The sequence below is a fragment of the Plutella xylostella genome, chromosome Z (assembly GCF_932276165.1).
Source record: "Plutella xylostella chromosome Z, ilPluXylo3.1, whole genome shotgun sequence".
Taxonomy (NCBI): domain Eukaryota; kingdom Metazoa; phylum Arthropoda; class Insecta; order Lepidoptera; family Plutellidae; genus Plutella; species Plutella xylostella.
In genome coordinates, this window is record NC_064012.1 from 3,031,329 (window position 1) to 3,059,276 (window position 27,948).

General features: G+C 39.8%; 2 protein-coding genes across 8 annotated transcripts; one reads left to right on the top strand and one right to left on the bottom strand.

The window, feature by feature from the left end:
* Positions 1-5,002: 5,002 nt before the first annotated feature.
* LOC105384889 lies at positions 5,003-18,807 on the bottom strand. 5 transcript variants are annotated; one of them, XM_048632922.1, is made up of 11 exons: positions 18,515-18,807; positions 17,697-17,828; positions 17,331-17,440; positions 16,917-17,024; positions 15,154-15,317; positions 14,728-14,839; positions 13,965-14,182; positions 13,480-13,672; positions 8,063-8,131; positions 6,134-6,247; positions 5,003-5,533 (listed from the first exon to the last, which is right to left on the bottom strand). In XM_048632922.1, exons 1-11 carry the CDS (start codon positions 18,590-18,592, stop codon positions 5,329-5,331), a joined length of 1,503 nt encoding a protein of 500 aa, XP_048488879.1. In that variant the 5' UTR covers positions 18,593-18,807; the 3' UTR covers positions 5,003-5,328. The 5 variants fall into 5 exon arrangements, with proteins under 5 accessions (XP_048488879.1, XP_048488880.1, XP_048488883.1 ...); XM_048632923.1 differs by having other exon boundaries at positions 17,697-17,878; XM_048632926.1 differs by lacking the exon at positions 17,697-17,828 and adding an exon at positions 18,042-18,109.
* A 986-nt stretch (positions 18,808-19,793) lies between these two features.
* On the top strand, positions 19,794-27,005 carry LOC105384878 (deformed epidermal autoregulatory factor 1). 3 transcript variants are annotated; one of them, XM_048632969.1, is made up of 6 exons: positions 19,794-20,689; positions 20,765-21,031; positions 23,690-23,808; positions 24,715-24,828; positions 25,959-26,154; positions 26,508-27,005. In XM_048632969.1, the coding sequence occupies exons 1-5, from the start codon at positions 19,999-20,001 to the stop codon at positions 26,148-26,150; spliced, it is 1,383 nt and encodes a 460-aa protein (XP_048488926.1). In that variant the 5' UTR covers positions 19,794-19,998; the 3' UTR covers positions 26,151-26,154; positions 26,508-27,005. The 3 variants fall into 3 exon arrangements, with proteins under 3 accessions (XP_048488926.1, XP_048488925.1, XP_048488927.1); XM_048632968.1 differs by having other exon boundaries at positions 19,796-20,689; positions 25,950-26,154; positions 26,508-27,003; XM_048632970.1 differs by having other exon boundaries at positions 19,797-20,689; positions 20,783-21,031; positions 25,950-26,154; positions 26,508-27,002.
* Positions 27,006-27,948: the final 943 nt, after the last annotated feature.

Genomic DNA, 27,948 nt, shown 5'->3' on the forward strand with positions numbered 1-27,948 from the left:
GAGACGACATCCGCGGACGTGTAGAGGGAGTGATTTGGGCATCTGTTGTAGATATTTGACCGATAAGCTTGTTGTCGGTTTTTCCGGCACAGATCAAAGGGTTGAATCGCGAGCGTCCGGCATTGTGACCACACGTCCGCGGACGCCTCAGACAGTGAGACCGGAATCGTCTTCTTCTAGATAACTTCGACTGCGATGCAAATTCAAGTAGTAGTCAAAAGTACTAAACACATAAATAGCTGCAACGGCTGCCGTTTCGATGTCCATGTTTACGAGTATAGCTGAACATAAAAGAGTAGAGAATAATTGAGGGCGTGGCAATCTAAGAAAGTGGCCACACTATTATAGTATAGAAAACGGACAAAAGTATCACGATACTTTAGCAGAAAAAATAAAAAGGAGAAATGTTTCAAATATTTACTAATTATAAAATGCCACTTTTTGGGGAGGTTTATGTTAAGAGAAGAAATTAGTAGGGGAGAGGGGGGCAGTCTTGAATGAATTTCATTAAATCAAATCAACTGTAACTTTTATTTCATTGTGTATTTCATAATGTTTTTTTGCACTGAAACACGTGTTGGTTTTGTTTATTATGTAATTACTATAGGTGAAAAGTGATAATATCACACATCGATATTTTATTACAGTTTTTTCTTGCTCAGGAAAAAGATCAAATGTGCCCCGGCAATTCTTCTAAAACTGTGTTTACCGATTTTCCTGCAACAAATTATTTAATTGGTCAGAAAAGCAGTGACTTGCAAATTATTATGTCTGGGGAATTTATACCGACTCTTACATATTCTTACACATATTTTTACAATAGGTACTGTAACACGGAGATACCGACACACATAGACACCTACATCTGTAAAACTTATCGATACCCTTTTTGAGTCGGGGGTTAGTAAAAAAGTATCTAGACCTGATGTTTTTACAACATTAGCATCCAGACCCTGATGTCATGTAACAGTTTGACACTAGTATTTTCTAACCTCTATAAGAATAACAAATACACATTGAAAGGCATTCTATTACATCAAAATAGTACTTTTTTACAAGAAATATAAGCAATGTATGTTAATGGTTAGAAATTAAGTACCTACTCACCAGTATAAAACGCTGCTCTTTCATAAACATCGTATATATTGACTAAAACTTCTCCAGCCTCATTCTCTGCCAAACATCGTAGGTAAACGCTGTAAATCATCTGTCTAGCTTCTTTGCGAATGGTTTTATTCATTTTCACCTCGTGAACAAACTCAACAATCCACAAAACTCCAAAATTAAGCAAAATTCGTTTTGTTTATACAGGAACAGGGCGAGTTTGACATTCAAACCATAGAAACAGACCACAAATCACAAGTTTTTTTTTATTGCCAGGTTTAAATCTGTTTAGTTCCAAAAACATTAATCTCTACTCTTTTGTGTACAGCTATAGTGTCTGCCGATATCATTGACTTATATATTACTAGCGTAAGGACAGGCCCAACCGCTCTAGAAAATGACACCATCGCGTTGGCCCTAAAACCTCATAAATCTGTCATAATTTGTATGAAATTAGGGCCAGCGCGCGGGTGCCATTTTCTTTTGTCAAAACGTTCTGACGGGCGTATCCTTTCTTTTGAAATCATTGGCCGATATTCAACTCAGACTGACCGATCAACAGACGAGACGTGTGGTCGCTTGCAGAGATTCGTCTGCAGATGCATCCGCGTACGTCTGCGGATGTATCCGCGGACGTGTAGTGGAGCCATGACAGATTTGATTGATAATGCGTCGGTGGCGGTACCTACTACCTACGGTAGTTAAATATACGTGTATAGAAAATAGCAATGAACGTGCGGAATCCGAGTTATTAAATCATTCGAAAAGTAAAAGTCGACGATTGAGAGTCGCCACCTAGTGGTATACGCGCTTCACTACCTGAGCGCCATTCATATTCGCGTTAATTTTTACAGCTGTAATGAAAAGAAAAACTTCCAAGTATCGTATTTAGGAAAGTAGTGAGATAAGACAAATGAGATACATTTTTTTAGGACAAAACCAACAATAACTTTATTTTCGAAGGAATGGTTTACAATTTTCACAAAAATATGGAATATTCAGCTAATTTACATACACCTAATTGACTAGAAATAAGAGATCTCTCAATAGACAAAGCACTGTAGTACCTAATCGTGATCATGATTAATTATTACTTATTATTTTAGTTTTGACTAGAAAATATGAATTTACCTTAGGTAGGCATGTAAATGTGACAAAAACTCTGACCTACACTACAGTGCCTTGGCCATACTATAAACTAAAGACGATACGTTTTGTATAAGAAGTAGAGCATTTACCCAACTTTAAATTTTATATCTATATACAAAAATAAATCCACGATATTCACATTTATAGATTCTTATTTCGATGGATTTTTAATGGAGGGCTTAATGTAACTTGATCCTATGCTCTTAGGGATCCTATCCACCATCAAGACATCATCCAGCTTGCAGATAGTGTTGCTAGTTTATCAGCTTTTCTTATTTACAAAATGGCAATCCTTACTAATATTATAAATGCGAATGTAACTGTGTCTGTCTGTCTGTCTGTCTGTTACTCTTTCACGCAAAAACTACTGAACGGATTTGAATGAAATTTGGTATACATACAATATAGACCCTGGGAAAGAACATAGGCTACTTTTTATCCCGGAATTCCCACGGGAAAACTTTTTAAGGCGAAGCGAAGCGCGCGGGAACAGCTAGTAATATATAAAATGAACTACGCAACATTTTGAAACATCCAAAATTTTGCATATGTAGGTAAGTATAAGTATAGCATTTTTTCCTATGTTACGGTCTATTTATGCAACTATTTTTGCGCCCGACACCGGCGGCATGCTGAGACTGCAAGCCATTCGACAAACATAACAATTATTTTCTTTGTTCTAAAAAGTCAATCTATTTCGTGAAAAACTGATCTCCAACCTCGTTATCATTAATTAGATAGGACCTGTGCCAACACAACTATGCAAATTAAAAATGTTTCTAATCTGGCAGCACTATCTGCAAGCTTGGCGGCGGACTTGACCTTACGTGGGATCCCTAAGAAAGTATTTTCTACACGATTATTCTAATTTACTAAATGGATGATGATTTTTTTAAGGTGTTTTACCTTTTACTCACATACAACAACGAGGAAAAATCATTTAATATTAAATTTAGGGCCATATAATGTCGATAAAAGCTTAAAGTTTCTGGAAGATTCTACACAACGATCGGTTACTTTAATTTAAGGAAAGTACCTATGTACCTCTACTATGATTTTCTTAACGAGTGACAGACTGAAATGAGATTTTAATTAAATAATAACACATACACATAGTAAATAAATAACTGTACATTAATGATCTAGTACTTATAGTTAATTAGTAAATTACGTTTTAGAGTCCAAAATTACATATTTTTTCTATACAACATAGATTTTTTATACGACTTCAAGCCACGTCCATATTGAACTTATTACAGTTATGTAAGTAAAGATTTATGTATTGAGTAAAGATATCTTAAAACCACATACATATTTTTAGATTGTAGCAGAAGTGAAGCATTCAGGCGGTAGGTAACTAGGTATATGATCTATGGGCCAATTCAGTCACTAATTTTCCAAAACACATTTTATGATATGCATTAATTTATGAAGACTACTCTAAGCGATATAGTGATTAGGATTAGATACGTACTCATAGGGTGACATAAATATTTGAATATTTTTTTATAGGTAGGTACCGACATTTCTTAGTTTAACTTAGTTACGAGATAAACTAAGTCCCTACCAAAGAAAAATATTAATTAAAAATAAATCTGATTGAGCATATACGAAAAAGTGTTTTTTAATTAAATAAAATCTTTGATTGTGAGTTGGAAGGAGTATTGACAGTCATACGAATAGGGCAAGTACGTAACGATTCCAACCCCCATTTTCATATTATTTCTTTATGTGCGGATATTATTACATTAGGTACTTAATTAAAAGTAAGAAAAAAATTGTGGCCAATCCGGTGTTCCACCGGAACTTTAGCTAACCAATCGGCTGACTTTGATCTACACCCAACCTATCAGAGGCACGTGTAAACTAAACAGAGCTATTTTGTTATTATTTTATAATGGAATGTAAATTAGTAATATAAATTTATAAAATATGTCTACTGTACTGGCACATAATGACTTAATATTACTGAAAAAGCTATTTTCAGGCAATTGTTATTTACTTTCAGAGCATTAGTTATGAAAAAATATTTTATTACTTAGGTATCTATAGGTACTATCTATGTGTAATATTGTTTAATGAATTAACGGATTGAATGCCAAGACATCAGACACAATAGAAAATCTTTTGTGTCTCGCTTTAACTTTAGTTTGGGATAGCTACCTGGGCGTACCACCTTATAATGATAAATTGAGGTAATAATCTGGCTTACTGCGCAAACTGCACATCTACTTGAAACAATTATACCTACCTACATAAGTTTGTAATATGTAATCATTTATTTGGGAAGATACGGGGAACAAACAAACGCTTATAATTATGGGCTCGTAACATTAAAAGCAATAGCTTCCAAAAATATGTACCTACGTTTCTCAGCACTTCCTAACTAACCTACATCTAAGATGTCTACTATACCTAATCCTATATTGAGTGGCCTGTCTGAAACCTAGAAGACGACAATGTAAGAGATAGGCTTTTCGTTTTCTCTGCATTTTGGCATTATATGGGTTACATTGATATCAGGATAAAAAAATAATTGGGGGGCCTTTCCACTAGAGATGTGCTATGCAGCTATCGTGAGATGATGTGGAAGAAATCTGTTTCAGTGCTGTGAATGATTTTGATTGTTGATAGAGCTATTCTGTTGTATGTATAGTTGTAGGAGGGCTTAGGGCGTGTCATCCGAGAGTGGCGTTTCACGCCAAAGACTTGAAGTCGAGACTTTTCAAAAGTTACGCCATTCTGGCCTCATCTCAGCTAGTTCATCATTGGTAGATATAAAACGCATCCATAGCAACGTAGCATAGCGCATCTCTGGTGGAAACGTACCCTTATCCTCTTTATCATAGTATGCTGGGCAATAGCGATTCTATAAATGAACGGCGAAAGCGCGCGCTCCTCCAGTTGATTTTTTCCTTTCACTTCGGCAAAATAGCTAACCGTCGGTTTTTCTTTAATATACACACACAGCGTACATTATTACTTACAACAATTACCATAGTCCCTAGCATTAATAAAATACAAAACCGCATTGCACAATCGCCCCTAACACATCAACTTCCAAAATACCTGTTTTTAATGTACGCTGCCAATTTTGGCGGACTTTTTCGTGAGCTTCTGATATATGGAGCCCTTGGCGAGCCCGGCCGGGCCCTTGGCCAGGGCTGTGGGTCCGAGGGCCCGCGGGCTGGGCCGGGACCGCGGCTCCGGGCCTTCCGCTTTCACCGCTGACCCTTGCTTCAGCCCTGGATTTGGACCGGTCCACGCCATGTAGTCTTCACTGTAATGGAGTAATTTACATTGAGAGGTGGAGGCTGGAGAATTTGTGACTTATGCTATGTATCCGGGTCGAATTTGGATCGGTTATGCGCAGGAGCAGGTGCACAATACAAAATAACACTTTCTAAACCATCATTCTCAAAACTCAATTCAATGGATGACCAACACGATACGATGGGAGAGAGCTGGGCGCAGTACCCACTGTTTACATAACATGATGTGTCTAGGCTAAACTTAAATGTACCAATATTTAAGAGTGTCGATGCGAAAGTCCTGTAGACCACAAAGTGAGCTGTTATTTCGCTATTTATCAATTCTGACATCCGAATCGTCGGGATGATAGCAACATCTCCACAGTGTTGAGGGAAAAGAATCAAAATGTGTCAACAACCGTGAGCTTAAATCCCTTATTATAAAACCATGACTAAAGATACTTAATAGTTCCGATTTCCTGCTTTAGACTACTGATTCTAAAGAAGGACTATCTTTAGTCTACGTTGTATAATAAAGGGGCAAGTGCAGAACAAAAGAGAAAAGCTACTAATGAATATACATTATGTAGTGTTTAGTACAGTTTTACATGGAATAGGTTAGTACTTACAGGAGTAGGCTGTCTTTAGGCCCTTTGCAAAGGGAGGGGTTAGGTCCTTTAGTGGTCATGCTGTACTGAGACTTATACTTCGGGTCCACTGAACTACTGGTCTTCAGGATGGGTCTGCAAACCATATTTTCAACTTTAAGACAAGGCAATAAAGGCTTCTCTAGCTACATTATGAAATCTGGCAAATATAACGGTGTTTTAGTATAAAGACGTGTTAAATACTAGTCTTATGTTTGCCAGTTTCATCAGATATAAGTCCCGTTAAATGTGCCTGAAGCTTAGTCAAAGTCATATGGCATTGGAGCCATGAAGAAGTCGTTGATACAATTCAATAATGATTATTATGTTTTATATCATATAGTCAGGCTCAGACTATTTCACTCGAGCGCACTAGCATTTTACGGGACTTATACATGCCATTTTATATAAGTTAGTTTTTTTACGAAACTACCTAAAGTTGTTATTTTAATAACTTCTATATCAAAACATGCATTTATAGAAAAAAAACCTTTTATATATATAGTTATTTGAGATATTTTTCTCTTTACATTAGGTAGGTTAAATAATGGGAGATATCTACGCTATCCTGGCCACCTACATAATTAATATTACTCGGTATTAGTGATTCATATCTAGAAATAATAAGAAATTAAGTAGACGTAGAAAAAGGCAGAACTAAAAAGAATATGATTGATATGGCCATGATTTGTAAACATTCATAAAAATTGTAATTATATGTAAGTACATAAACATGTGCTTCTACTTCTAATATTTTTGCAGATAACACACATAACTAACTATAATAATAATTATTATTAATATTTATACCATACATCTACATAAATAGCCCAATTAATTTTATTTATACTGTCAGTTTCTTTAAATATACAGAGACTATTACAGACACACCATGGCTAAACAACAATATATACTCGTACAATGTGATTACATAAATAAAAAAGTTGAACATGTTTTATGTAATTATTTCAAATACATACATAAAAATAGTTTATATAGTATAAATAGTGGACCTGACGAATTGCCTACTATAACACCACGGCTTGCTAAAAATTTATGAACACAAAGAAACAGAACAATAAAACTAAGTTGGGTATGGTCATCACATACTAATTTTAAACCCCTGAGATATCTAGTTATTTCACCGTTTTTGTAGATATAGAAATTAACAAACTACCATACACATCACTGGATTATCTACAAAGGGCCAATAACATCATGCTGACAACGGGGTTTTATGTCAAAATACCATGCAGAATTATATCCACTTCATTATTAGAACCAAAATATTGTAGGTATTTCTTCGGATAATATTCACAAATAAAACCTACCTACGGCATTTTAGAATCTTATTGCTAGTTACAACATTAGCTTAACACTTAAACACATTTATTAATAACAGATACGTAGGGTACATACACTAGACAACAAACAATTCACACACAAACACAGCCAAACTACGAACAGGCTAAGCGATTCGCTCTTGAGTATTCATACCCTTAGATATAAAAGTTTGTGAAAAATATACTGAGGCTTTTAAATGTTGTTTAGACTGGCAAGGCAAGTAGGAAAAGAAATCGTAGCATTTATCAGTTAAGTTCGTTAAATATTCTCTTCTATATTTTGTCATTTATCAAATATCGATATGATATCGATCGGCGCCTACCACCCATACCCATAGTTCCTATATATAATATATATCAGATATAGTTTTATTCTACTTAAACAAAATCATCGGAATGAATGAGGTTTATGTACCGTAATTAATTAACCAACGCTAACCTCATAGATTAGACATAGATTTCAAAACTTAAAACCTCTCAATCCAACAGAAAACCTAAAACCCCATTTGCCAGTCCAAAGCCAACCAACACAACAGTGAACTCAAGAGCGAACCCACACGGGGCATACTTCAGGTGTTCAGTCCACGTCTTGACGCGGCGCGGGGGCGCGGGGGGGGCGGCGCGCGGCGGCTCCTCACTGCGGCAACCAGGCGGCTCAGCCCCGTGTCACCACGACTATACCACCATGTAGCGATCCCACTGACATACTGAGAGGCCGCATACCTACTATTTTCTGACCATAGTGTTTTAGGGCGCGTTTACAACGCCTGCGGGCGAAGCTAAATACTAGTATTTAGTCTGTTAAGACGAAGATTTGTTCGTAATTCTCCGTCATATAGTAAATAATACTAGTGCGTGCCGACGCTCCGCCCTCTGGCGGCGGCACACGTGAATTTTGAGTCAAGAATTGGTTGTCTTTGAGATTTATTGTCTAAACAGGATCTCTGTTTCTAAGAGAGTTATGGAAAAGAGAAATGGTGGTATGCGACCTCACGTACCTTTGTTTGGTTGGAAATGATAGAGGCTTGAACATTAGAGAAGAAACAATACCTAAAGCAACACAGTGGCTTTGCGTTGTAGCTTGTAGTATTGTAGTAGATAGGTGAAAAGAATGACGCCACTAGATGGCGCTGGCACTGTTTCAATGTGAGGAATGTCATCCAGTGACGTTTCACCAAGAAAAATATAACGCGCGTTAATAAACATAAAAATACAATGTGAAAATGGCGGACAGACTCTTTATGTTCATTCGCCATATCTATCTCACTCAATCTATCTATGTTGTCACACGATATCGTTGTTCTGCATATATTATATACTCCATCCTACTCCATGTTAGGTAATGGTCACCATTTTCAAACTGTATCTTTATCCGCAAAACGCACTTAAAACACAGCACCCCTTATTGTAAATCGTAGACTAAACATAGTACTAGTTTAGAACCTGCTGAGGAGTTAGCAGCAGAACCAGGATTATATTTAGGTAGTTTTCGTTTTATAATAAGGTGGTCTATGTATTGTTCACACTTAACATACCACAGTAAGATTGTTGTCACACTGTAAAAGCACATCTATCATTTCTCGTTCCAAGGGATGAATACAGCAGCTCCATTCAAACAGCCAGTGAGCTCGAAATGAACATGGATTTCTATCAACAGTGTTATGCAGAGTGAGTGAAGCGACGACGCAAGAATGGTGGAAGCGAGGCGCCTTGCTCTGGCAGATTGTTGACAAGGCTCGATCGAAGCAGGATAGAGGCCGCCAGGTGCCGAAAATGACGGTTATTCAGCTCTGTTACCCAAGGAAATTTACCCTAGGGTGGATTCTGGGAAACGTGTGCCTGAGAATTTACCCTGCCTTAAGGGTCAGCAATAGGCAATCGAGGGTTGGCATTGTCATAGAATTATGTAGTAAATGATGCTCTACAGCCTTGAAAAAAATCACACAGGTAGCCGAAGAGTCTAGCTAGGTGCTGAATCATTCGAATTTAAGTAAATGCTTATGGATAACTGTAAATTAATTACGAAAAACCAGTAAATCACACTCCCGTATTGTAACAACTGTGTCGTAATTATCAAGAATTTTCATATGATTCTTATCAAATTATAAAGACAAATGCTTGGACTAGGCGCTAAATACCTTGTTTTTTAATAAACACACACCTATTTTGTGTAAATTGATCCCAAACTTGAGCAATTTTTTTCCCTCAAACCTTCATACAAATATCTATGGCGGCTTTCTGTGTTATAAAATCATAAACACAAGCGACGTTTGACTCAGTCGGCCGGTGGCCTCCAAAGAAGGGTCACGTCGGTTTAGGCGGCACTGACAGCTCGCGATCTAATTGTGTACAGACACAAAATCACTGCACATTGGTTGTCATTGCACTTTTTCAACTTTTATGACACCAACATAATTTGATTTGAAATTGAGGAAGCATAATTCTTATACTATATTCAATAAATTAAATGATAATGTTTTTTATTAGTTAAGTCCATGGTACTTCTTGATTAAATTATAATTATTAATGCCTAACTAAAACTAACTAATATAAAATTAAAATTAAACTAAAAAGAAGATGCTGGCCAGATCGCTGCCACTGTCGGGTAGGGTACCCAAGACGCTGGCCGCGTTACCCCGCTATATAGCGATGCTTAGCCTTTGTGATAGGTAAGTGCCAGCCCTAGGGTCCCTTGAGACTTCTATTAGTCTGCTGCTGATGTCTTTAAAAAGCTGACGTGCCTCCGGTTCCCACGGCCCTGGGATGAGGAGCAGGAATATAGTGAATGGATCTAAGTGATGACAATACGTAGGAAGATTAGGTTAGGATTCAAAAACACAGTCTCATGGTGCTGGTTGAGGCATGGTCTCGTGAGGATCTGATGAGGGCAGTAACACGGAGGTGACTGAATTTTATTTCAAAGATTTAATAGCTAAAAGCATCGAGTTTGGGCGCGGTGTTAGCTCAGTCGGGTAAGCGCCCGCTTCTCACGCAAGAGATGCGGGTTCGAATCACGGCGCTGACATGTACCAATGAGTTCTTTTAACTTAAGTACAATGTATACCATCGCTCTAACGGTGAAGGAAAGCATCGTGAGGAAACCTGCATATCTAGATTTAGCACATCTAGATATGTGAACCCACCAACCCGCAGTGGACCAGCGTGGTGGGAAATGGTTCAAGCTTAGGAAGGCAGTTTAGATCTTGGGGATATGCACAAAGGTTCCACTCGAGAGAGCCAGGTGCAGGTACTTACACCCCCACAGAGAATAGAATAGAATCGAGTTTGGGCTATTAAAAGTATGTTTTTCAAAGAGAGAGAGAAAGATATTTTAGGTTTCCTCTGGATTAGTTAGGTTTACTGGGTTTACTAAATTCATTCGTAACGTAAAATTGTCAATGACGGAATTTCTTCTATAGACAGTAGCCACTAATAAAAACAACGATATATGGCGTGATTTGCAAAAGTACCTATCTAGTCAACCTGCCACGGGGTGACTTCGGTGGGTAACTCAGAATAATACTAATTATATGTTATTGCATCAATAATAAAAAAATCAAGAAAATATTCAAAGTTTCCATCCTCGCTTTTCACGCACACAAATCACAAACTCATGCCTGGTTCTAGGAGCAGGGTCTACCCTGGTGCATTTCTATGACCACTTTTCATTAGCGTCCCACCGGTTTCGATGCTCAGCGGAATAGCACCATTAACCATTATTATTCTGAGATATCATCACTTCTTATTCTGAGTTACCCAACATAAAATCACGCCATCTATTGAAATCATTTTTTAAATTAGGATTTGTCTATGGTGTGGTCCCCAAATTTAAGGGTAAAAGCCAAATAATTATATTTTAACCTTTTTTTATACCTATTATATTAAAAGACCTATTCAACGATACCCTACCTACACCATCAAAATAACCGGAAAAAATATCAGCCCCAATTTACTTGTATGGGAGAGGGAGTACCCCAATTTTTTTTGGGTACTCTTCATACTCGTATCTATGCGAAATATCAGCTTGATATCTTTACCCGTTTCTGAGAAAAAGGGCAGTGACAGACAGTCAGTCAGACAGACGGACAACAAAGAGATCTTATAACGGTTGCTTTTTTCCTTTTGAGGTACGAAACTCTAAAAATATGAAAAAATATTATTCTGCCACCAAAAAATATACTTATAAACATACATACATACAATCAAAAAACATTACTCTCCTCCTTCGGCAGTCGGGTTAAAACAAGTGAGACTGATTCTGAACTTTTGTTCTACGAGTTTTAAAAATTAACCAAAAAAACCTTTATCATAGAAACTTTGTTGACACGTGACTTTTTACCATGGAAAACGATATTTTTTTTCGCGTTTTTGCAAAACTCGTAGAACTAAAGTTGTTCAGAATGACCCCTTGAGTCATCCCCTTTCGGCTTAGTATACCCTTAGTATAACTTATTATCTACACTTTGATACCTGTAGTTACCTTTCTACAAGTAAATACCACATTTGTTTAGAAATCTAATCGGGTTCCGACCCCTATTAATTTCTACTCTTTCCTGGTGCTTACCAGTGTAAGTAAGAATTATACTTACTTACCCTAAAATCACCCAAAATGTACTTGAACATAATTGTCAATAAAGTTGGCGAGTAAAAGTTTATCGACCCACTGTGCAAACTTACATGTGTGCGTGTCACTGCGTGTGCTGTGTGAAGAGCATTGAAAACCCAAAATTGGCGCGGCACGTCACCCTGTACGGGGCCTTAATAAATTCATTTTTAACCATAAGTAAGGTCAATTCTCGGTCATTTGTTTCCCAGAATCCACCCTAGCGGTGAATTTTCTAGAGTAACAGTACGGAATAACTGGAAAATGAAGGATTTAAATGTGTTTTAATATAGTATTTTATACCTCAAATTAATGCCTCAATTTATTGAAGGCTCAATTCTTAAGATTCTGGATTTCCATTGGTATTTAACTGCATAACAATGTTGTGAAATATGTCTGTTGAACCGCTACACACACGGTGTATAGTCTGGTATGACACAAGGCTTACCAATTAATAGAACAAATGCACACACATAGGGTAGGAAATAGGGATAGTAAGTAATGTAACTTTAAATTGTATCGTTTTTATGTTGTAATTTAATACGGATAATATTGGTGAGTATCCATATTAATTGTTAATCTAAGTATACTTATTCTCGAATGGCAAAGAGTAAGATTTTTAAAGTTAGAGTTAGTAAAGTTGACGATAAAAGTAGATGAATTGTCGTATGAATGCCAGGAGAATGCATGGGAAGCTAAGAAGCAGATAAAAAGTTAGTGTATTAGACAGTGTAGATACACAATGTGGAGATGTTGTGGAGATTCAAAGTTGTCCCAAACAATTAATGTGAGTATGTTATTAACTAGTTAGCAAATTTTAAATTAATGATAAAATTAGATTTATTTTTATCGATTGTTTCCTCGAAGCTTGGAAAATTATCAGTAAAAAATTCCGTGCTCAAATAACGTTGCAGCATAAAGATATACGAAAATTAGCACAGAGGTAACGGCAACGTTTAACATAGTGCCAGTTCCGTAGAAGATCGTTCAGAGTCACTTGATATGAAATAGTTTTCATAAATATTACTACAATTTGTTATCAAGTGAGAAGTATTACGGATATTTTATTTGCCTCACACTTCATCATCGTGAGAGTCAAACAAAGCACCGATCCTGACACATTTCTTCCAGAAACCTCACACTTCGCGAGGCCCCATTGGTGCGTTGCGTCTTCCCAAGTTGTCAACTCTCGCACCAATCGGGCCTTAGGGTCTAGACAGACTGCACGACTGCAATCAGATTTCGCGTTTGGTTTGCAGTTCTATTGCAGTCGTGTCAACTGCATTCAAACTGAAATTTGCAGTTGGATTGCAGTTGAAATGCGGTCCGTCTGTCTAGACCCTTAAGCGCACACAGCTGACTCACAAGCTTTATCGCCTTACCGTGTGGTGTCAGGCTGTGGTGGCTTGGCGGGCTTCATCTCCGGCTTGGAGACGACCTTGGGCGCCAGCTCCTCCTGCAGGACAGCTGCCAGGATCTGCTCAGCTCGCTCCTCGTTGTAGGCCACGCTCTCGAGCGCTATCGCCACCACCCGTTCCGCTACGCTCTTGTACTTGGATTGCAGTTTCTGCTTCACTGGAATGTTTTGGATGGATTGTGAGTTAGTTCGTTTTTGTTCGGGAAGAATGGTTATTGGAATTTCAATGGTTTATTAGTAAATTTCATTTGAAGAGCTGAATTTAATTTGAATGCAGAAGTTAGTTTACTAACTATGTATAAGCGAAAACTAGAACGCGATTTTGTGTGGCGCTGTTGCCCACAGCCTACACGTTTACTTTCCACTAGGCCCTGAATTTTGAAGTGAAGATCTAATGAAATAACACAACAGATGTAACACAACATAAAAAGCATTTATAACCGCACTCACACTGATTCTTCTCCTCCAAAGTCTTCATGATGGTGACAACTTTCTTCGGCGGCGGCGCTTCCTCCTTCTTCCTCGGCGGATGGGCCACCACGGTGTCCTTCTTGGGGAACCCCATGGAGATCAGCTCTTCACTGGCTTTCTGCACGTTGTTGTCCTTGTTGGCTAGCACGTCCAGGATCAGGGTCTCTTCAGCCTTCGGGAATATGCTTTTCAGGTACCTGAAGCGGAGAGTTTAGTACGATATTTATTTTTAATTTTATATTACACTAGATTGAAAGTTTTTTTTTCATTATTTATTTTCCCACTGCTGGGCAAAAGTTCGGTTTAGTATGCCGAGTGTTCACAGTTTGTTAGTTTTGCGCTTAGTCTACGCAATTTGCAGGATTACACGCGCCTAGTAACGAGCGAGCAGTTTTCCTACTGGGAACACAGCCGTTTAGCTGGTAGAAAAGTTAAAATATTATATTACTTTGTGGTGGACTCTAGCCACACAACCAACAGAGGGCACTAGAAGCGCAATACACAGAACATGTATGGAACCGAAGCAAATTACTATGAAATCCTACATCGCGGTATCGAAGTTTCTCAGTGCAATGAAAACGAAGCCCCAACGCTAACAGTTGGTCCGCTGCCCACCAGGCCACACTACCCGGCCTGGTCGGAGGATCCTCGCTTTGCATGGGGATGCGCTACCATCTCCAGCATCTCCATAACTTTTTGAGCTTAAGATAATAGCGTAAAGTGTATAATATGCTATGCTCACTTGAGTTTCATCTTGGGCGACTGGTGTCGTGCCGGCTGGCCGTCGACAGAGCGCGGGGTCCCGTAGTAGTAGCTGCTGGCCCCCGACGCCGGGCGGAACAGCGACGGCGACCCTGCATGGATACCAAGTTAGATGTGGCTTTGGGTTACGGGTAAATTTTTGCATGAAAATAAATGTTTGAAGCTTCTTGTAACAACACACAACGTGCCGTGTTGTATTAACCGTACCGATTGCACGAAAGCTCTCGTTCGTAATTTTTTTCTTTAGTATACCTACAGGGTGTTGCAAAATCTCAATATCTAAGCCCGAAAATGAAATCAGAATGTAAAAATCCTTGAAAAAAAACATCATTTTCTATAGGTTTTGGGTTAGTATACCCTTTTTGCAACACCCTGTAGACTTGTAGAGTAACCCTATAACACCCACCATGTGGCGAAGCGGTGATATCGGTGAGGTGTCCGGAGCCGTGGACCGAGGCCTTGCCCATTAGCCGCGCCGCACACGGGGACATGCTGACGGGGCCCGGCGTCGTGATGGGGTGCTTCTCTACTTGCAGCGCCGATATCACCACCGCCTCGCGGTTGTAGTATCTGTAATAGTGGGTTTTGGGAGCCGATATTAGGTAATGCTAAGGTTGCAGTATCTGTAACAGTGGGTTTTGGGAGTTAAGTAGATCTGTAGGTACTACTGCCTTGAGGTTGTAGTATCTGTAATAGTGGATTTTGGGAATTGAGCCAAACGCAGAGCCGATATCAGGTAATGCTAAGGTTGCAGTCTCTGTAACAGGGGATTTTGGAAATTGAGCCAATGGGGTAGAAAACGCAAAGCTAATTCCAGATGTCGCCACTGTCGAATAGGCCCGATTCCCCAGTTCTAATTGGTTGGTTCAGTCGCCATTTGGTTGCAGTACTTGTAAAACTGAATTTGTGAATTGATTAGGTACTATAGTACCTAATTAATTGTAATATTGTAACAGTAGATTCGCGAATTAAGTATGGTTACGCTTGCAGTTGTAGTAAATGTAAGAGTGAATTTGTAAATTAAGATATAATTATGCAGGCAGATCTGTTATTAAATAGGTACTACCTCGTGGTTGGAGTAAGAGTGGATTTTGTTAAATGAGATTTGATGAGCCGATACCGCTATAGTATCTATAATAGTTGAATTGTGAATTCAGACACGTGTACTTGCGCATAGCCGATATAAGGTGTGTGACGAGTGCAAAATCTGACAGAATGGATTTGATAATTGAACCACTTGCAGAGCATCTTTGCTTGGTAGGTACACTAGGTACTACAACTTTACGGGTTCTAGTATCTGTTCTAAACCATTCTTTCACATCTTACACATGATACCCTTCAGGTAGCATTGCCACTCAGAGCATAAGTACTTTGCTGCTAAATCTGGATTATCTACTTTTACAACAGAGAGTATAATGTATAATAATGTATAATAATTAGGATGAGAATATGTAATCAGAACCGAGGCATCTCTGACTATGCTATGATTGCAGTCATATCGATATGAAGGTCAACTACGCTAGCTTTCAAACAATCGCATGTAGCTTATAGGGTACAAGGCATAGGTACCATACCACCATCAATGAACAGTCCCTAAGCAGCAGTACTATTCTGTCTAAACGCGATGGCGGTACGATTCCAGGATCAGATGAAAATGTATACTTCAAGTCTGCTATACCGATTCTATATAATATCCTTGCAGAATCATAGGTCTTGAACCACCACAATAGTGTAGGTAATCTAACAATCAATATACGTACGCTTACTTCAGGACATACATTATGTATATCATTTTGTGTTAAAAGATATAAGATATTTAAACGTTGTCATATAGGTAGCCTATTGATTGTTAGGTACCTATTGTGTGTATATTAGGTCCGGCGCTCAGCTTAGAGTGTTCTTAAGTAGGTAAGCCGGTTCGCCATTGGAGTATGACATCTTATAAAACATTATCACAATTCGCGTCGTTTGCTAGTATGTTCCGCATGAGTTATCTTCAAGTATAGCACTGGTGGAAAACATTTTTTTAAACACCTTCGCAATATTATTGGATAGATTCCAGTGACAGAATGAATGCGTTGCTTCCGAGCGGCAACAAAGCATGGCGCAAATGTCAAGTTCGTGGTGTCTTTTCTATACGCTAGTAATATTAGTTGAATGCCTACTTACTTCTTGAGCAGGATCTTGATGTGGGTCTCGCTGACGGTGGGGAACATGGCGCTGATCTTGGCCACCAGCGACTCCGTGTCGGCAGTGAGGCTCAGCGAGTCGTGGAACCTGAAAAATCACATATTAATAAGTTAATATTTTTTTGCGTTAGTTAGATAGTGAAATATCCTAGTAGTTAGAAACTCAAACTTATCACATAAGATAAAAAAAAATACATATTAATTATTTTTTAAAGCTTTTCTTCCCTGCTTGAGTGAATTTATTGCTGTTAAAATCAATTCCATAAAATGATTGCTCAGGTGCTAAATAATTCTCACAAGTACAAGAGAGACTTGGCTTAACCCCTGATGATCAAATACCATGAGTTCCTGTAAACTCATACTTTTTTTTAGTTAAATAAATGAATAAACATACCTGTCACTCAGGTGGGAGACTCGGCCAGGGAGGGGGCTGCCTCGCGGGGTGAGGCACAGTGCTCGGCCCAGGATTGGACTGTCAGCTGGAGTGCTGTAGCCGCGACCCTCCTGATTGGTGGAGGACAGTGTTCGTTAGATATTGTAACTTTCTGATTGGTTCAAAGCAAAATACTTGCATAGCATTGTATATAGCTTGGCTGTTTATGTGCATGTTGACTGTATATGTAATCTTTTAAGAAAACTATTAATTAGCAATTTTAAGTGATGAGAGGCATGTGAGTTTCTTAAATAGATATTAATTTATGTGAAACGTAATCAGCACACTTCTTTCATGAGGAAGCAGAATACAGTGGTTAATACTTACAAGGTGTGGCTTAAGTCCCTTTGGGTGGAACATTCTGGGGCTGGCATTGCCCTGCGGGTGTGTCTCAAATGCATGCTGGAGACGGACGGGAGACGGGTAAGGGTGGACGTGGTATGGTGAGCTGTGGGCAGACTGTGCAGCAACCAACATCCGAGTACAGACATGTAGGTGAACAAACCAAACTGTGAAATCACACATATTGAGTGTACAAGTGCTACTAAACTAGATAACACACAACTTAGCTATACACAAAATAATCAAAGCTTTTTTCTTTGTGTTCTGTAAAGAACAGTATATAAGATAAACTTTGATTATTCATTATAGAATGGTAGAATATCATCGTACTTTGTACTCCATCAGTCCTAGTATTGGCATTGTCTTTACTAATTTATTTCTAAGTCAATATTTGGCACCTGAAATTCAAGAAATGGTCATAAGTAATAACAAATATTTCTGAGTTATAGGTACTTTTTAGAATACAAGCATACGCTTTTTATCCAAGTAGCTATACGGGATACCTTTCGTGATAAATTTATATTTTTGGTCTAATGTTTTTTAGCATAAACAGTAACTATTGTTTATTTGTTGTAAAAGATCTCTATCATTATAAAATTATACATGATTTAATAATAGTTAAAGTGTACTTAATCGTAGGCTAAACGATCGTAAGGGAACAAACTTTACAAGGCTGTAGTTACAATGCCGAAAAGAATCGAACATGCACAGTCGCTCATACAGCGGCTATTATTTTATCCCTGGAATAGAAGTTTGCAAACATGAAACAGTAGTTGAAAAACATCACAAACCAAACCACTTACCTGCGGGTGAATACACTCTAAAGCAATGTGATGAGCTGCACTCTGAATAGATTTATGACGAGAACGTAGTTCTTCCATCTTCAAAAGTATCACTTGTGGATATGTAACAAAATAGAAGATATGTCTGCGGGGCTTCTTTCAACAGTCACATACTATTAATACAAGTAATATAGCGATAGTCACTTTTCTTTTAATTACATTTTAGAAGAAACTTGGAAAGTTTGATATTTCCCTCCCATTTCCCTCCTAATATTTTGGCAAATAGCAAAACAGGAAACCGAAAGTGAAGTGGCACAAATAATACGACTAAATAAAAAAGTAGTCGTGCAGAAAAGTTTACATTCCGGTCCCGTACAATGGTAGACAAATATATAAAAAAAAACTATTTACAAGTTACAAGTTCTATTCAGGTACTGCCCCTGTATTTTGAAACTTTTTGGGGGATTGCAACACTTTGAGACTTATTAACCGAAAACACAACAAATCTTAATGAAAAAAATATGTAAGAAGCCTAATAAAATATCCTTACATTCAATATCAACGTTTTTGAAATCAGATTAGTCAGTAAAAGCTATTAATTAATAATGCTCTTAGTTGACAGCCATTTTATAACAACCAACTCCACAGGAAGTTACAAAAATACGGGGGCTGTGGGCACCTGTGTAATGAATGTGGGCCATTCATTAGAGTCAAAGTGCATAGTGTTTGCAAGAAACACAGGTGCAGTACAATTTTTAATTAAAACATTACTGATTAGCCGCAATGTCTGGTTATTTGTGAAAATAAAAATAAAGTTTTTAGTGTGTGGTAGTTGACATCGTATACATTACGGAAGTTGCAGCGACGCTTTGTTTGTGGATTGCACAAGGATGGCATTTTAATTTAGGCGGGTAATACTGCGTAGAAAATGGCGTTCAAAAATCAATAACAACTTGTTACGAATGCGTTCATATTTATGAAAAAAAACATATTCGAAAGTTTACGGTGCCAATATTGAACTTATGCAATATTATGCTGTGCTTATTACTTCTACAGCACACAAGCACACTCGGCTCAAGAACTGACTAACTGGAGTAGAGAATACTCTCATTACTCTCACTCAGCTTGCATTGTAAATTTTTCAGTTATCAGACTTATTACTAAAAAGAACAACAACTACGTTATCTAGAATAATTTATTACAAAGATATATTTAGTTGAGTCGAAAATAAATCATGCCTAATAATGATAAAATTATAAATTTAAATAAACTATTACCATTCAAATTAAATTTGCCGCCATAACTTGTAGGTATGTATGTAAACGTCAACGTATGTTATGACTGTGTGTGTGATGTTTCCAATTTTCAATATGAATAATGGCGGACAGTGCTAAAACGTAGGATCTTTCTACGTTTGTGAATGTTTAATTAGTGAAATAACGTGAATGTAATCATCCAAAATTAAGTCCCTCCAAAGAGTGAGTCGGGGTGGGCGGAAAAGAGCGATGGCGGAGAGTAGGAGTTCGGACAATGTCGTGATGCCGGACATTTCCGAAGGCGAGGGGCTGTCGGCCGCGAGCGAGCACGACGCCGAGCGCGGCGACGGCGCCGCTCTGGCCAGCGGCATCAAGAGCGCGCGCCTCTCCAGCGACTCCAACGGCGTGGTGGCGGTGCCCGTGTCGCTGCCCGTCGGCACGCTCATCGCCGGGACCACCTTCAACGTCATCACGTCCGACCAGCTGCCGCACTTCAAGCCGATGCTGTGCGTGGACAACGGGTTCATCACGGGCTCGCCGGTGAACGACGAGATGAAGGCGACTCACATCGTGATCCAGAACCCGTCCCCGCCGGGCCGCGGCGGCGGCGGCGGTGGCGGCGGCGGGGAGGGTGCCATGAGCGCGCGCACGTGGGAGGAGACGGCCAGCATGCCGGTGCTGCCCGTGCGCTGCAAGAACACCTCCGCAGAGCTGCACAAGATGCGCTTCGGCTCGGGCGGGCGCGGCCGCTGCATCAAGTATGGGCTGGAGTGGTACACGCCGAGCGAATTCGAGGCGCTGTGTGGCCGCGCCTCCAGCAAGGACTGGAAGCGCTCCATCCGCTTCGGCGGCCGCAGTATCCAGGCGCTCATCGACGAAGGCATCCTCACCCCGCATGCCACCAGCTGCACCTGCGGGGCCTGCTGTGACGACCAGTCAGGTGAATCTCTTATTTATCTCTTGTTGCCAATATTTGCATAGTTTAATTTTTTGATTTATAAAAACACAAATATAGTCGATGATACACTTTCAGCAATGGGCCCTGTGAGATTGTTTACTCCTTACAAAAGACGGAGACGCACCCCACAAGATATGGAGGAGAAGAAGCAATCTAAAATAAAGAGAGATTCTAGTATTGGGGAGAGTGAGGTGGACAACATCCATCAGACAAGCAACAATAGTCATTCCAAGGAGGCGTGGCAGACGCTGGCCGAGGGGCTGGACACCACCACCGACTACCACTTGTTGGAGGCCACTGACACTCCTCCGGACCCTTCCTCAGGTACTTCATGATTTTTTCTAGCCTTGTATTTTCGGTACAGCTTGTTGAATTTGATGTATAACAAGCAAATAAATAATATGAACATGAAATAGTTTCATAAATCAGCATATACTTTACTGTACCGTAATAATTCTTTGCTGTGCGAACTAAGACATACATTTTGCATGTTATGTATATTGCGAAGTAAATAGATATTTCCTTGTAAAAAGGGTATTTGCTTAATTTTTATACTAACTCAAACAACTATAATTTTTTTAATGTAGACAGTTTATTATGTAAATAGATACAAGTCACACAAGTAGAGCATTGTCAGATTCATTAAAGCAAGTTGACCTCTGCTCTGAGATCAAGACATGAATGTTTATAGACTACACTGATCATTAAAGATACTACTATTTGACATCAATATAAGGATCAAGCAAGATTATTTATAACTAAACAGTAAGGTATAAATTAATAATTATTTGGGATTCACTAAGATGAATTTGATTACAAGTTTTCACTGTAAATACTGTGGCAAATATGTGTTGTAATTGTAGAAATAACTTAGCCATGGTTTAATAATGAACATAGCTATGAAAAACACTAAATTGAATACTTTATTCTCAGAATACACTACAAAGGAGACAGGTACATTAATTAATGAAATCGTTTTTAAGATCAGCATAATATATCATTTATAAAAATACCTTAAAGATTAGTAATACCTACTTTTAGTTATAGTATTGGCATGTCAACATTCTATGTATATTAAACAAATTTTTAGATTTAACTAAAATTATGCTTTGCGAAAAAATTTGCTTTATGTAGTGAATTAGTGAAACAGCAAAATTGAAACATTGATTATACTTTCACTTGCACCTGTAGTATCATGATTGGCTCCATTAAATAGCACTATACTATAGCAACTAGTTACTTGACATACAAAATCCTTTGCTCTTCTAATAGTTCATGCTATTGCGTTCATAATGTATTTTATATCTAGTTTGCATCATCATCATCCGCTCTTAATCATCCTGTGCTGGAGATCAAACAATCGAGCGCCATAACACTATCCTTGACCTTCCTTATTCAGCCACTGTGGCTATATTTCTAAGGTCAGTGAGCCAGTCAGTTTATCAGTACAGCAGTCCAGAAGCATTCGACTCCCATGCATTACAATAGTGAAGAGAAAACTGCTATGATTATCCAAAAAAATATACATCTGATCCTGCAATATTTGTGTAATCATGCTATGCAGCCTTTATCTTTTTACACTTATTGCGCGTAGCAAATTCTTATGCCATATTTATTAACCTGTATGTATAGATATAGAGTATATAGTGTATACCAACTCTAAAGCACCTTTTTTCATATGCAATGATAATGTATCGTGGTATGTCTCTTGCTTGCGCTCCTTGTATGATAAACGCCACTTTTGTATTTGTAACTTACAGCATAAAAAAGTATAACAAAAAACAAACACTCATGGAGCATGTGCTACATGTGCTGGAGCACGTATTAAGCTGCGTACACACCGGGCCAACGAAGGCCAACGAACGGGTTTCGTTGGCCTTCGTTGGTTCAATCTGGACGGCTTAGCGAATGCCAACGATCGCTCGTTGGCCTGTGCCGGCGATCCGAAGCGTGGCGGCAACATCAAAGAAATCGAGCTATTTGAACAAACTCTGTTTGGACGGTCGCCGAAGGCCAACGAACGAACGCTTAGTTGAAGTACGTGGGCGTAGCGTGTAGACGTCCAATTTGATTATTACTTGGATATTTCCTCCCATTTAGATCATGCAGAAAAACAAAGAATGGAGTAACGGCGATAATAATGATGTTATCGTCGTCCATGATTAAATTGCGAATGAAAGAGAAAAAGAACCGGAATCCAGTGCCAACGAACGTTCGTTCGAGCACTAATTGTATTTGGACGTATTAACACTATTAACGAACTCCAACGAACATGCGGAGCCAACGCTAGCGAACGATAAATATCCTTCGTTGGCCGTTCGTTGGCCCGGTGTGTACGCAGCTTTACAGAGAGAAAAATGGTTGCCAGCGCTGGTAGCTTTTTCTATGGATTATTCTTCCGCGCTTATCAGCACTGATTCGTCAAATTAATGTATGAAACTTTTTTTTGTAATATATTCATTAATTAATGTATGAAACTTATGGGTCGATTACACCTACGAGTACAGTGTGCTCGGCCGATCCTCGACCAATGAGCGGCTAGCATGTGACCGAGTGCGCGGCCGAGGACACTGACTCGCCACTGTACTCGTGTAATCGACCCATTACAGATCAGCCGCTTGCCAGCGTTAACAATACCCCCTTACAATACCCACAACACACCTAAGGCCCGGGTCTCCTATTTACGCCGTAGATCGCGTCCAGCGTCACGCCGTAGGCCGCGTCACGATGTTCACTATAGAAATGTACTGATGCGATCTCCCTCACACGCCGACGTTGGCGCGTAGACGTAGTGAGCATCGTGCCGCGGCCTACGGCGTGACGCTGGACGCGATCTATCTACGGCGCGTAATAGGAGACCCGGGCCCAACCCCACAACGCACAATGCCCAAGCCAGCGTTCTATCTTAAACCCTTACAATACCCATCACCCACCACCCATCACCCACCACACAACTAACCCCACAATGCATCACATCCGCAGTGATCCCCGAGATGGGCGGCGTGCTGAAGCGTCTCGACGACATCAGCCAGACGTTACTGCGCGTGGCCGGAGAGCTCAAGCAGTGCGTCGAAGACGTGAGGGTCGTGAGCGCGAGACAGGTATACATAATAATGAAAAAGTTGCCATATTGAATACGTCCTTTTGACGACCGAATGGCGTAGTGGTTAGTGACCTGACTACTGGGCCGATGGTCCCGGGTTCGATTCCCGGCTGGGGCAGATATTTGTTTAAACACAGATATTTGTTCTCGGGTCTTGGATGTACCCGTAAAATGGCAATAGGCCCGCCCCCTATTACATTGGGACTAACATAACACTCTGGCGAAAAGTGGGTGCAGCAATGCACCTCTGCCTACCCCACAAGGGAGTACATTAGTACAAGGCGTGAGTGCGTGTGTGTGTGTTGAATACGTCCTGTATACAGTAATGTTTGTCAGTTAAACACAATCACTTGAGAAATTGATCCTCACATGGGTAGGCGCATGTCAATCTCTGGTTATTATAGAAGAAAAAACTGAGCTGAAATAATTCAGAAACTAATGTGGATCTCAAAAACAACGATCCGAGCCCAAGCTAGCGAGAGCCTGTAATATGGTTATTGGACAGCTGATATAATATCTACACAGATACATAGACGGTTACATATTAACACCCCTACAAAAATACCTGTCTCTAAACAAGTGTCTACCCCGGCCGGGTATCAAACCCGGCACCTTCGGCTTAACAGTCCGGGTCACTAACCACTGCACCATTGGATCGTCAGGGATATTAACGCCCAAGACCCTATAAAAATACCTGTCTTTAAACAAATGTCTACCTCGGATCGAACCCGAGAGCCCTTCGGCTTAACAGTTCTAACCACTACCCCACTGGGTCGCCAGGTGTAGCGGCTACCCACGACCCGCGTACAAAAACACCCGTCTCTAAACAAATGCCTACCTCGGATCGAACCCAGAAGTCCCAGACCTTCAACAGTCACTAACCACTAACCCACTGCATCTTCAGGTGGAGCGGCTGGAGCAGGAGCGCGCGGCGGCTCTACTGGCGGCCAGCGTGGACGCGCAAGTGGACGCCGAGCACGCCTCGCTACACAACATGGAAGACGCCGAGCCGAAGAAGGTAACTTGGGGCCTGAGGAGCAGCCTGCGGAGAATATTTCATAATATTGTAGGGTTATATGTCGGGTGACTATGGGGTTGTAGTAAATGACGAATGCAGATTACTGGAGGCCAAACTACTTACTGACTCTCTATACATGATAACCAAGTTGCTTACATTTTAAAACGTGACTAAATCATTTGTCGCTACAATATCATTGCGACGGCGCCAACGTCGATCGCGATCCTTCATTCTCTACGGAATGTAGGTACCTGTACCTCATCAACATCAGCCAATAATCATCCACTGCTGGCCTCTCCCAAGGAGCGCCACAACACTCGGTCCTCGGCCATCCTCATCTAGCCTCTACCGGCTACCTCCTCGCCTAAGGTCGTCGGTCCATCGGGCAGGAGGACCTGCACCTGGCTCTGTCGAATGGAACCTTTGCGATTATCCCCAACGTCTAAACTGCCGTCCTAAGCTTGGAACATTTCCCACCGTGCTGGTCCACTGCGGGTTGGTGGGTTCACATAATCTAGATGTGCTATAGTGCGCGCGGAACTAGCTGGCGCGCCTAAGGTATGTGAGCGGTGGGACGAGGAGGCGGGGGCGCTGGTTGTCAATGTCAGTTACTACTAAAGTCCAAGCGCCCCCGCCTCCCCGTCCGTCCCACCGCTCACATAGCTAAGGCGCGGCCAGCTAGTTCCGCGCGCACTATAAATCTAGATATGCAGGTTTCCTTTAACCGTAAGCGCAATGGTATACATTCGACTTAAATTCCAAAGAACTCATGGTTTAAAGTAGTTTAAACAGACTCCCTTTTCGCCGACAGACAAAATACTTTACTCTCGTGAGCCTGACTGGTTCTTGTTCATCTAATACTCTTACTTACTCCCCATCATCCCATTACACTTATCAGATTCGCTGTAAGGTGCATCCCGAGTAAAGCATCAAGTTGTTGTTGCAACACCCCGCAGTAAGCGACTAACCTATCTGACTGGCTAATTCTTTCACCCAAAAAATCCTCGACCAGCTCAAGTGTTTGTCGCCGTCACTCTAACAAAACCACATTAACTGTAACTCGCCCGCCCCGCCCTCCACAACCTCATACCTCGGCAGAGGTATAGCATTAACGAGCCAAGGTGTTGCAGTGTGCGAACTGCAACCGCGAGGCGTCGGCCGAGTGCTCGCTCTGTCGTCGGACGCCCTACTGCTCCACGTACTGCCAGAAGAAGGACTGGGCGTCCCACCAGATCGAGTGTCTCCGGTCCGTGCCGTCGATACACGCGGAGCCGCAGCAGCACCAGAGCATCATGTTCATTGTGGAGAGCCAGCACCAGTAGTCAGGTTTGTTTTAACTTGGCTTTTGTTATCCTATATTATATAATATTATAAATGCCAAAGTTTGTGTGTATGTTTGTTACTTTTTCGCGTCAAAACGGCTGAACCCATTTTAACGAAATTTGGTATAGAGTTAGCTCACGTTAGCCTTAAAAGTTTTCCGCGATAAAAAGTAGCCTATGTGTCCATTGTGTCCGCGAACTCCATAGCAAATTTCATTAAAATCGGTTCAGCCGTTTTCAGGAGAAGAAGTAACAAACATACACACTCACAAACTTTTGCCCTTATAATATTAATAATATTAATGCAACAGTAGTAGGATTCTTTCTGGAAGAATTTTTTTTTTTTTTTGTCCACAGGTGCATTGGCTGCTAACTTATCAACCAAAAATATTATATTAAGAGGCACTTAAGTACCACCACTTGAGTACGCTCCTTACATCTAATGTAAGTTGTAAATAATTTAATTTAAAACCTTCCTTATAACGTTTATCAAGTTCCACTTTTAATTAGGCATTTCCTAAATGTTGAGTAGGTAAGAAGTATGATAGTGTTAATAATGTTATGTTGTTGGTCCTTTATTTTGTGTTATTTCGGTTCTATTATCGCGTGGTGCATTATTTTACGCACACGCGCACATATTCACATAGCTTCAGTAACTAGGTTGTATTGTACACTTTGGTACCCTCCAAACAAACTGCTTTTTCCAACAGTGACGGTTTGTGAGTTTGATAAGCAAGGTTAATTACAAGCAATTACAAGTGTATAACTATGGTTCGCGCCACCACTGAAGTCCGATAGACGTGAGGCACGCGCGTAATGTTTACGTACGCAAAAGTGTCACTGCATGTCAGATTAAAAAAAAAAAAAAATAGTTGATTCCTTTTCGAGCGTGACTGGAATATGCCCACGTGTTCCTAATTATCGTATTACAATCATAAATACTAAACATATTGGGCCTTACTCAAAAAACTTAGACAAGATTTAACAGGTGTTTAGCGCTGTAAAACGCCTACAGAATCTGTCAAGTTTTGTTTTAAATGCTTGTTAATTGTTGTTAAACAATGTTTAAACTTATTTGTGGTAATACAGATTATGTTTAAGGTCTTTTCACTGACATGCTAAATGTTGCTAAGGTATAGGGGCGGCTATTGTTGTTTTCTACTTGTGCCAGGTAAAGCCAAATGCAGTATAAATATTTCTGCAGATGACTTTTATATTGTAGTTCCTTCTTTTGCCGCAAGACTTCGGAGGTGGCGCGGACTCTACTAATGAAGTTGCTGTGGGTCGAAATGTCCACTGTGACTGTATACTGTAAAGTGTATAGTTACTATCTCAGCCTGGCGATCACTACATTTACATTTATTTTAGTTTGTATTGATCAAATGAACTTGATACAATAAGAAAAAATATATAAATCAATGTCGCACAGTACTTATTATAGTAGAAAATATTTCTTAGGGCTTGTTTTTTGATCCGTAGTTATTTCAACCATTGATAAAAAATTGCAACCATAATACAGCTGCTATGCTTGACACGTGACTTTGCTCAATGGTTGAGTTAGCTGAAGATAAAAAAAGCCGGCCCTTCGTTAAATATACATAAGAGTTACCATGGCTTAGACCGTGCCGTTACCAATTTATAGGAGTTACTTGTTATTTTATTTTACTATAATAAGAATACCACGAATACTTTGTAGTAGATCATTATGAATTACGATACGTTTTTTTTACCACCAACACTCTTTGAATTAAGTTAAATCAAGCAATTAATAAAACTACTTATACATATAATAATATCA

Bases quoted from the DNA above. Each gene is read 5' to 3' on its own strand.
- LOC105384889 (XM_048632922.1), bottom strand. From the start codon at position 18,592: ATGGAAGAACTACGTTCTCGTCATAAATCTATTCAGAGTGCAGCTCAT. The intron at 17,441-17,696 runs GTAAGTATTAAC...TCCACCAATCAG, and splicing joins AGGGACTTAAGCCACACCTT to GAGGGTCGCGGCTACAGCAC. The intron at 15,318-16,916 runs GTAAGTAGGCAT...CCACTATTACAG, and splicing joins ATCAAGATCCTGCTCAAGAA to ATACTACAACCGCGAGGCGG.
- LOC105384878 (XM_048632968.1), top strand. From the start codon at position 19,999: ATGGCGGAGAGTAGGAGTTCGGACAATGTCGTGATGCCGGACATTTCC. The intron at 20,690-20,764 runs GTGAATCTCTTA...ACACAAATATAG, and splicing joins CTGCTGTGACGACCAGTCAG to TCGATGATACACTTTCAGCA. The intron at 21,032-23,689 runs GTACTTCATGAT...TCACATCCGCAG, and splicing joins TCCTCCGGACCCTTCCTCAG to TGATCCCCGAGATGGGCGGC.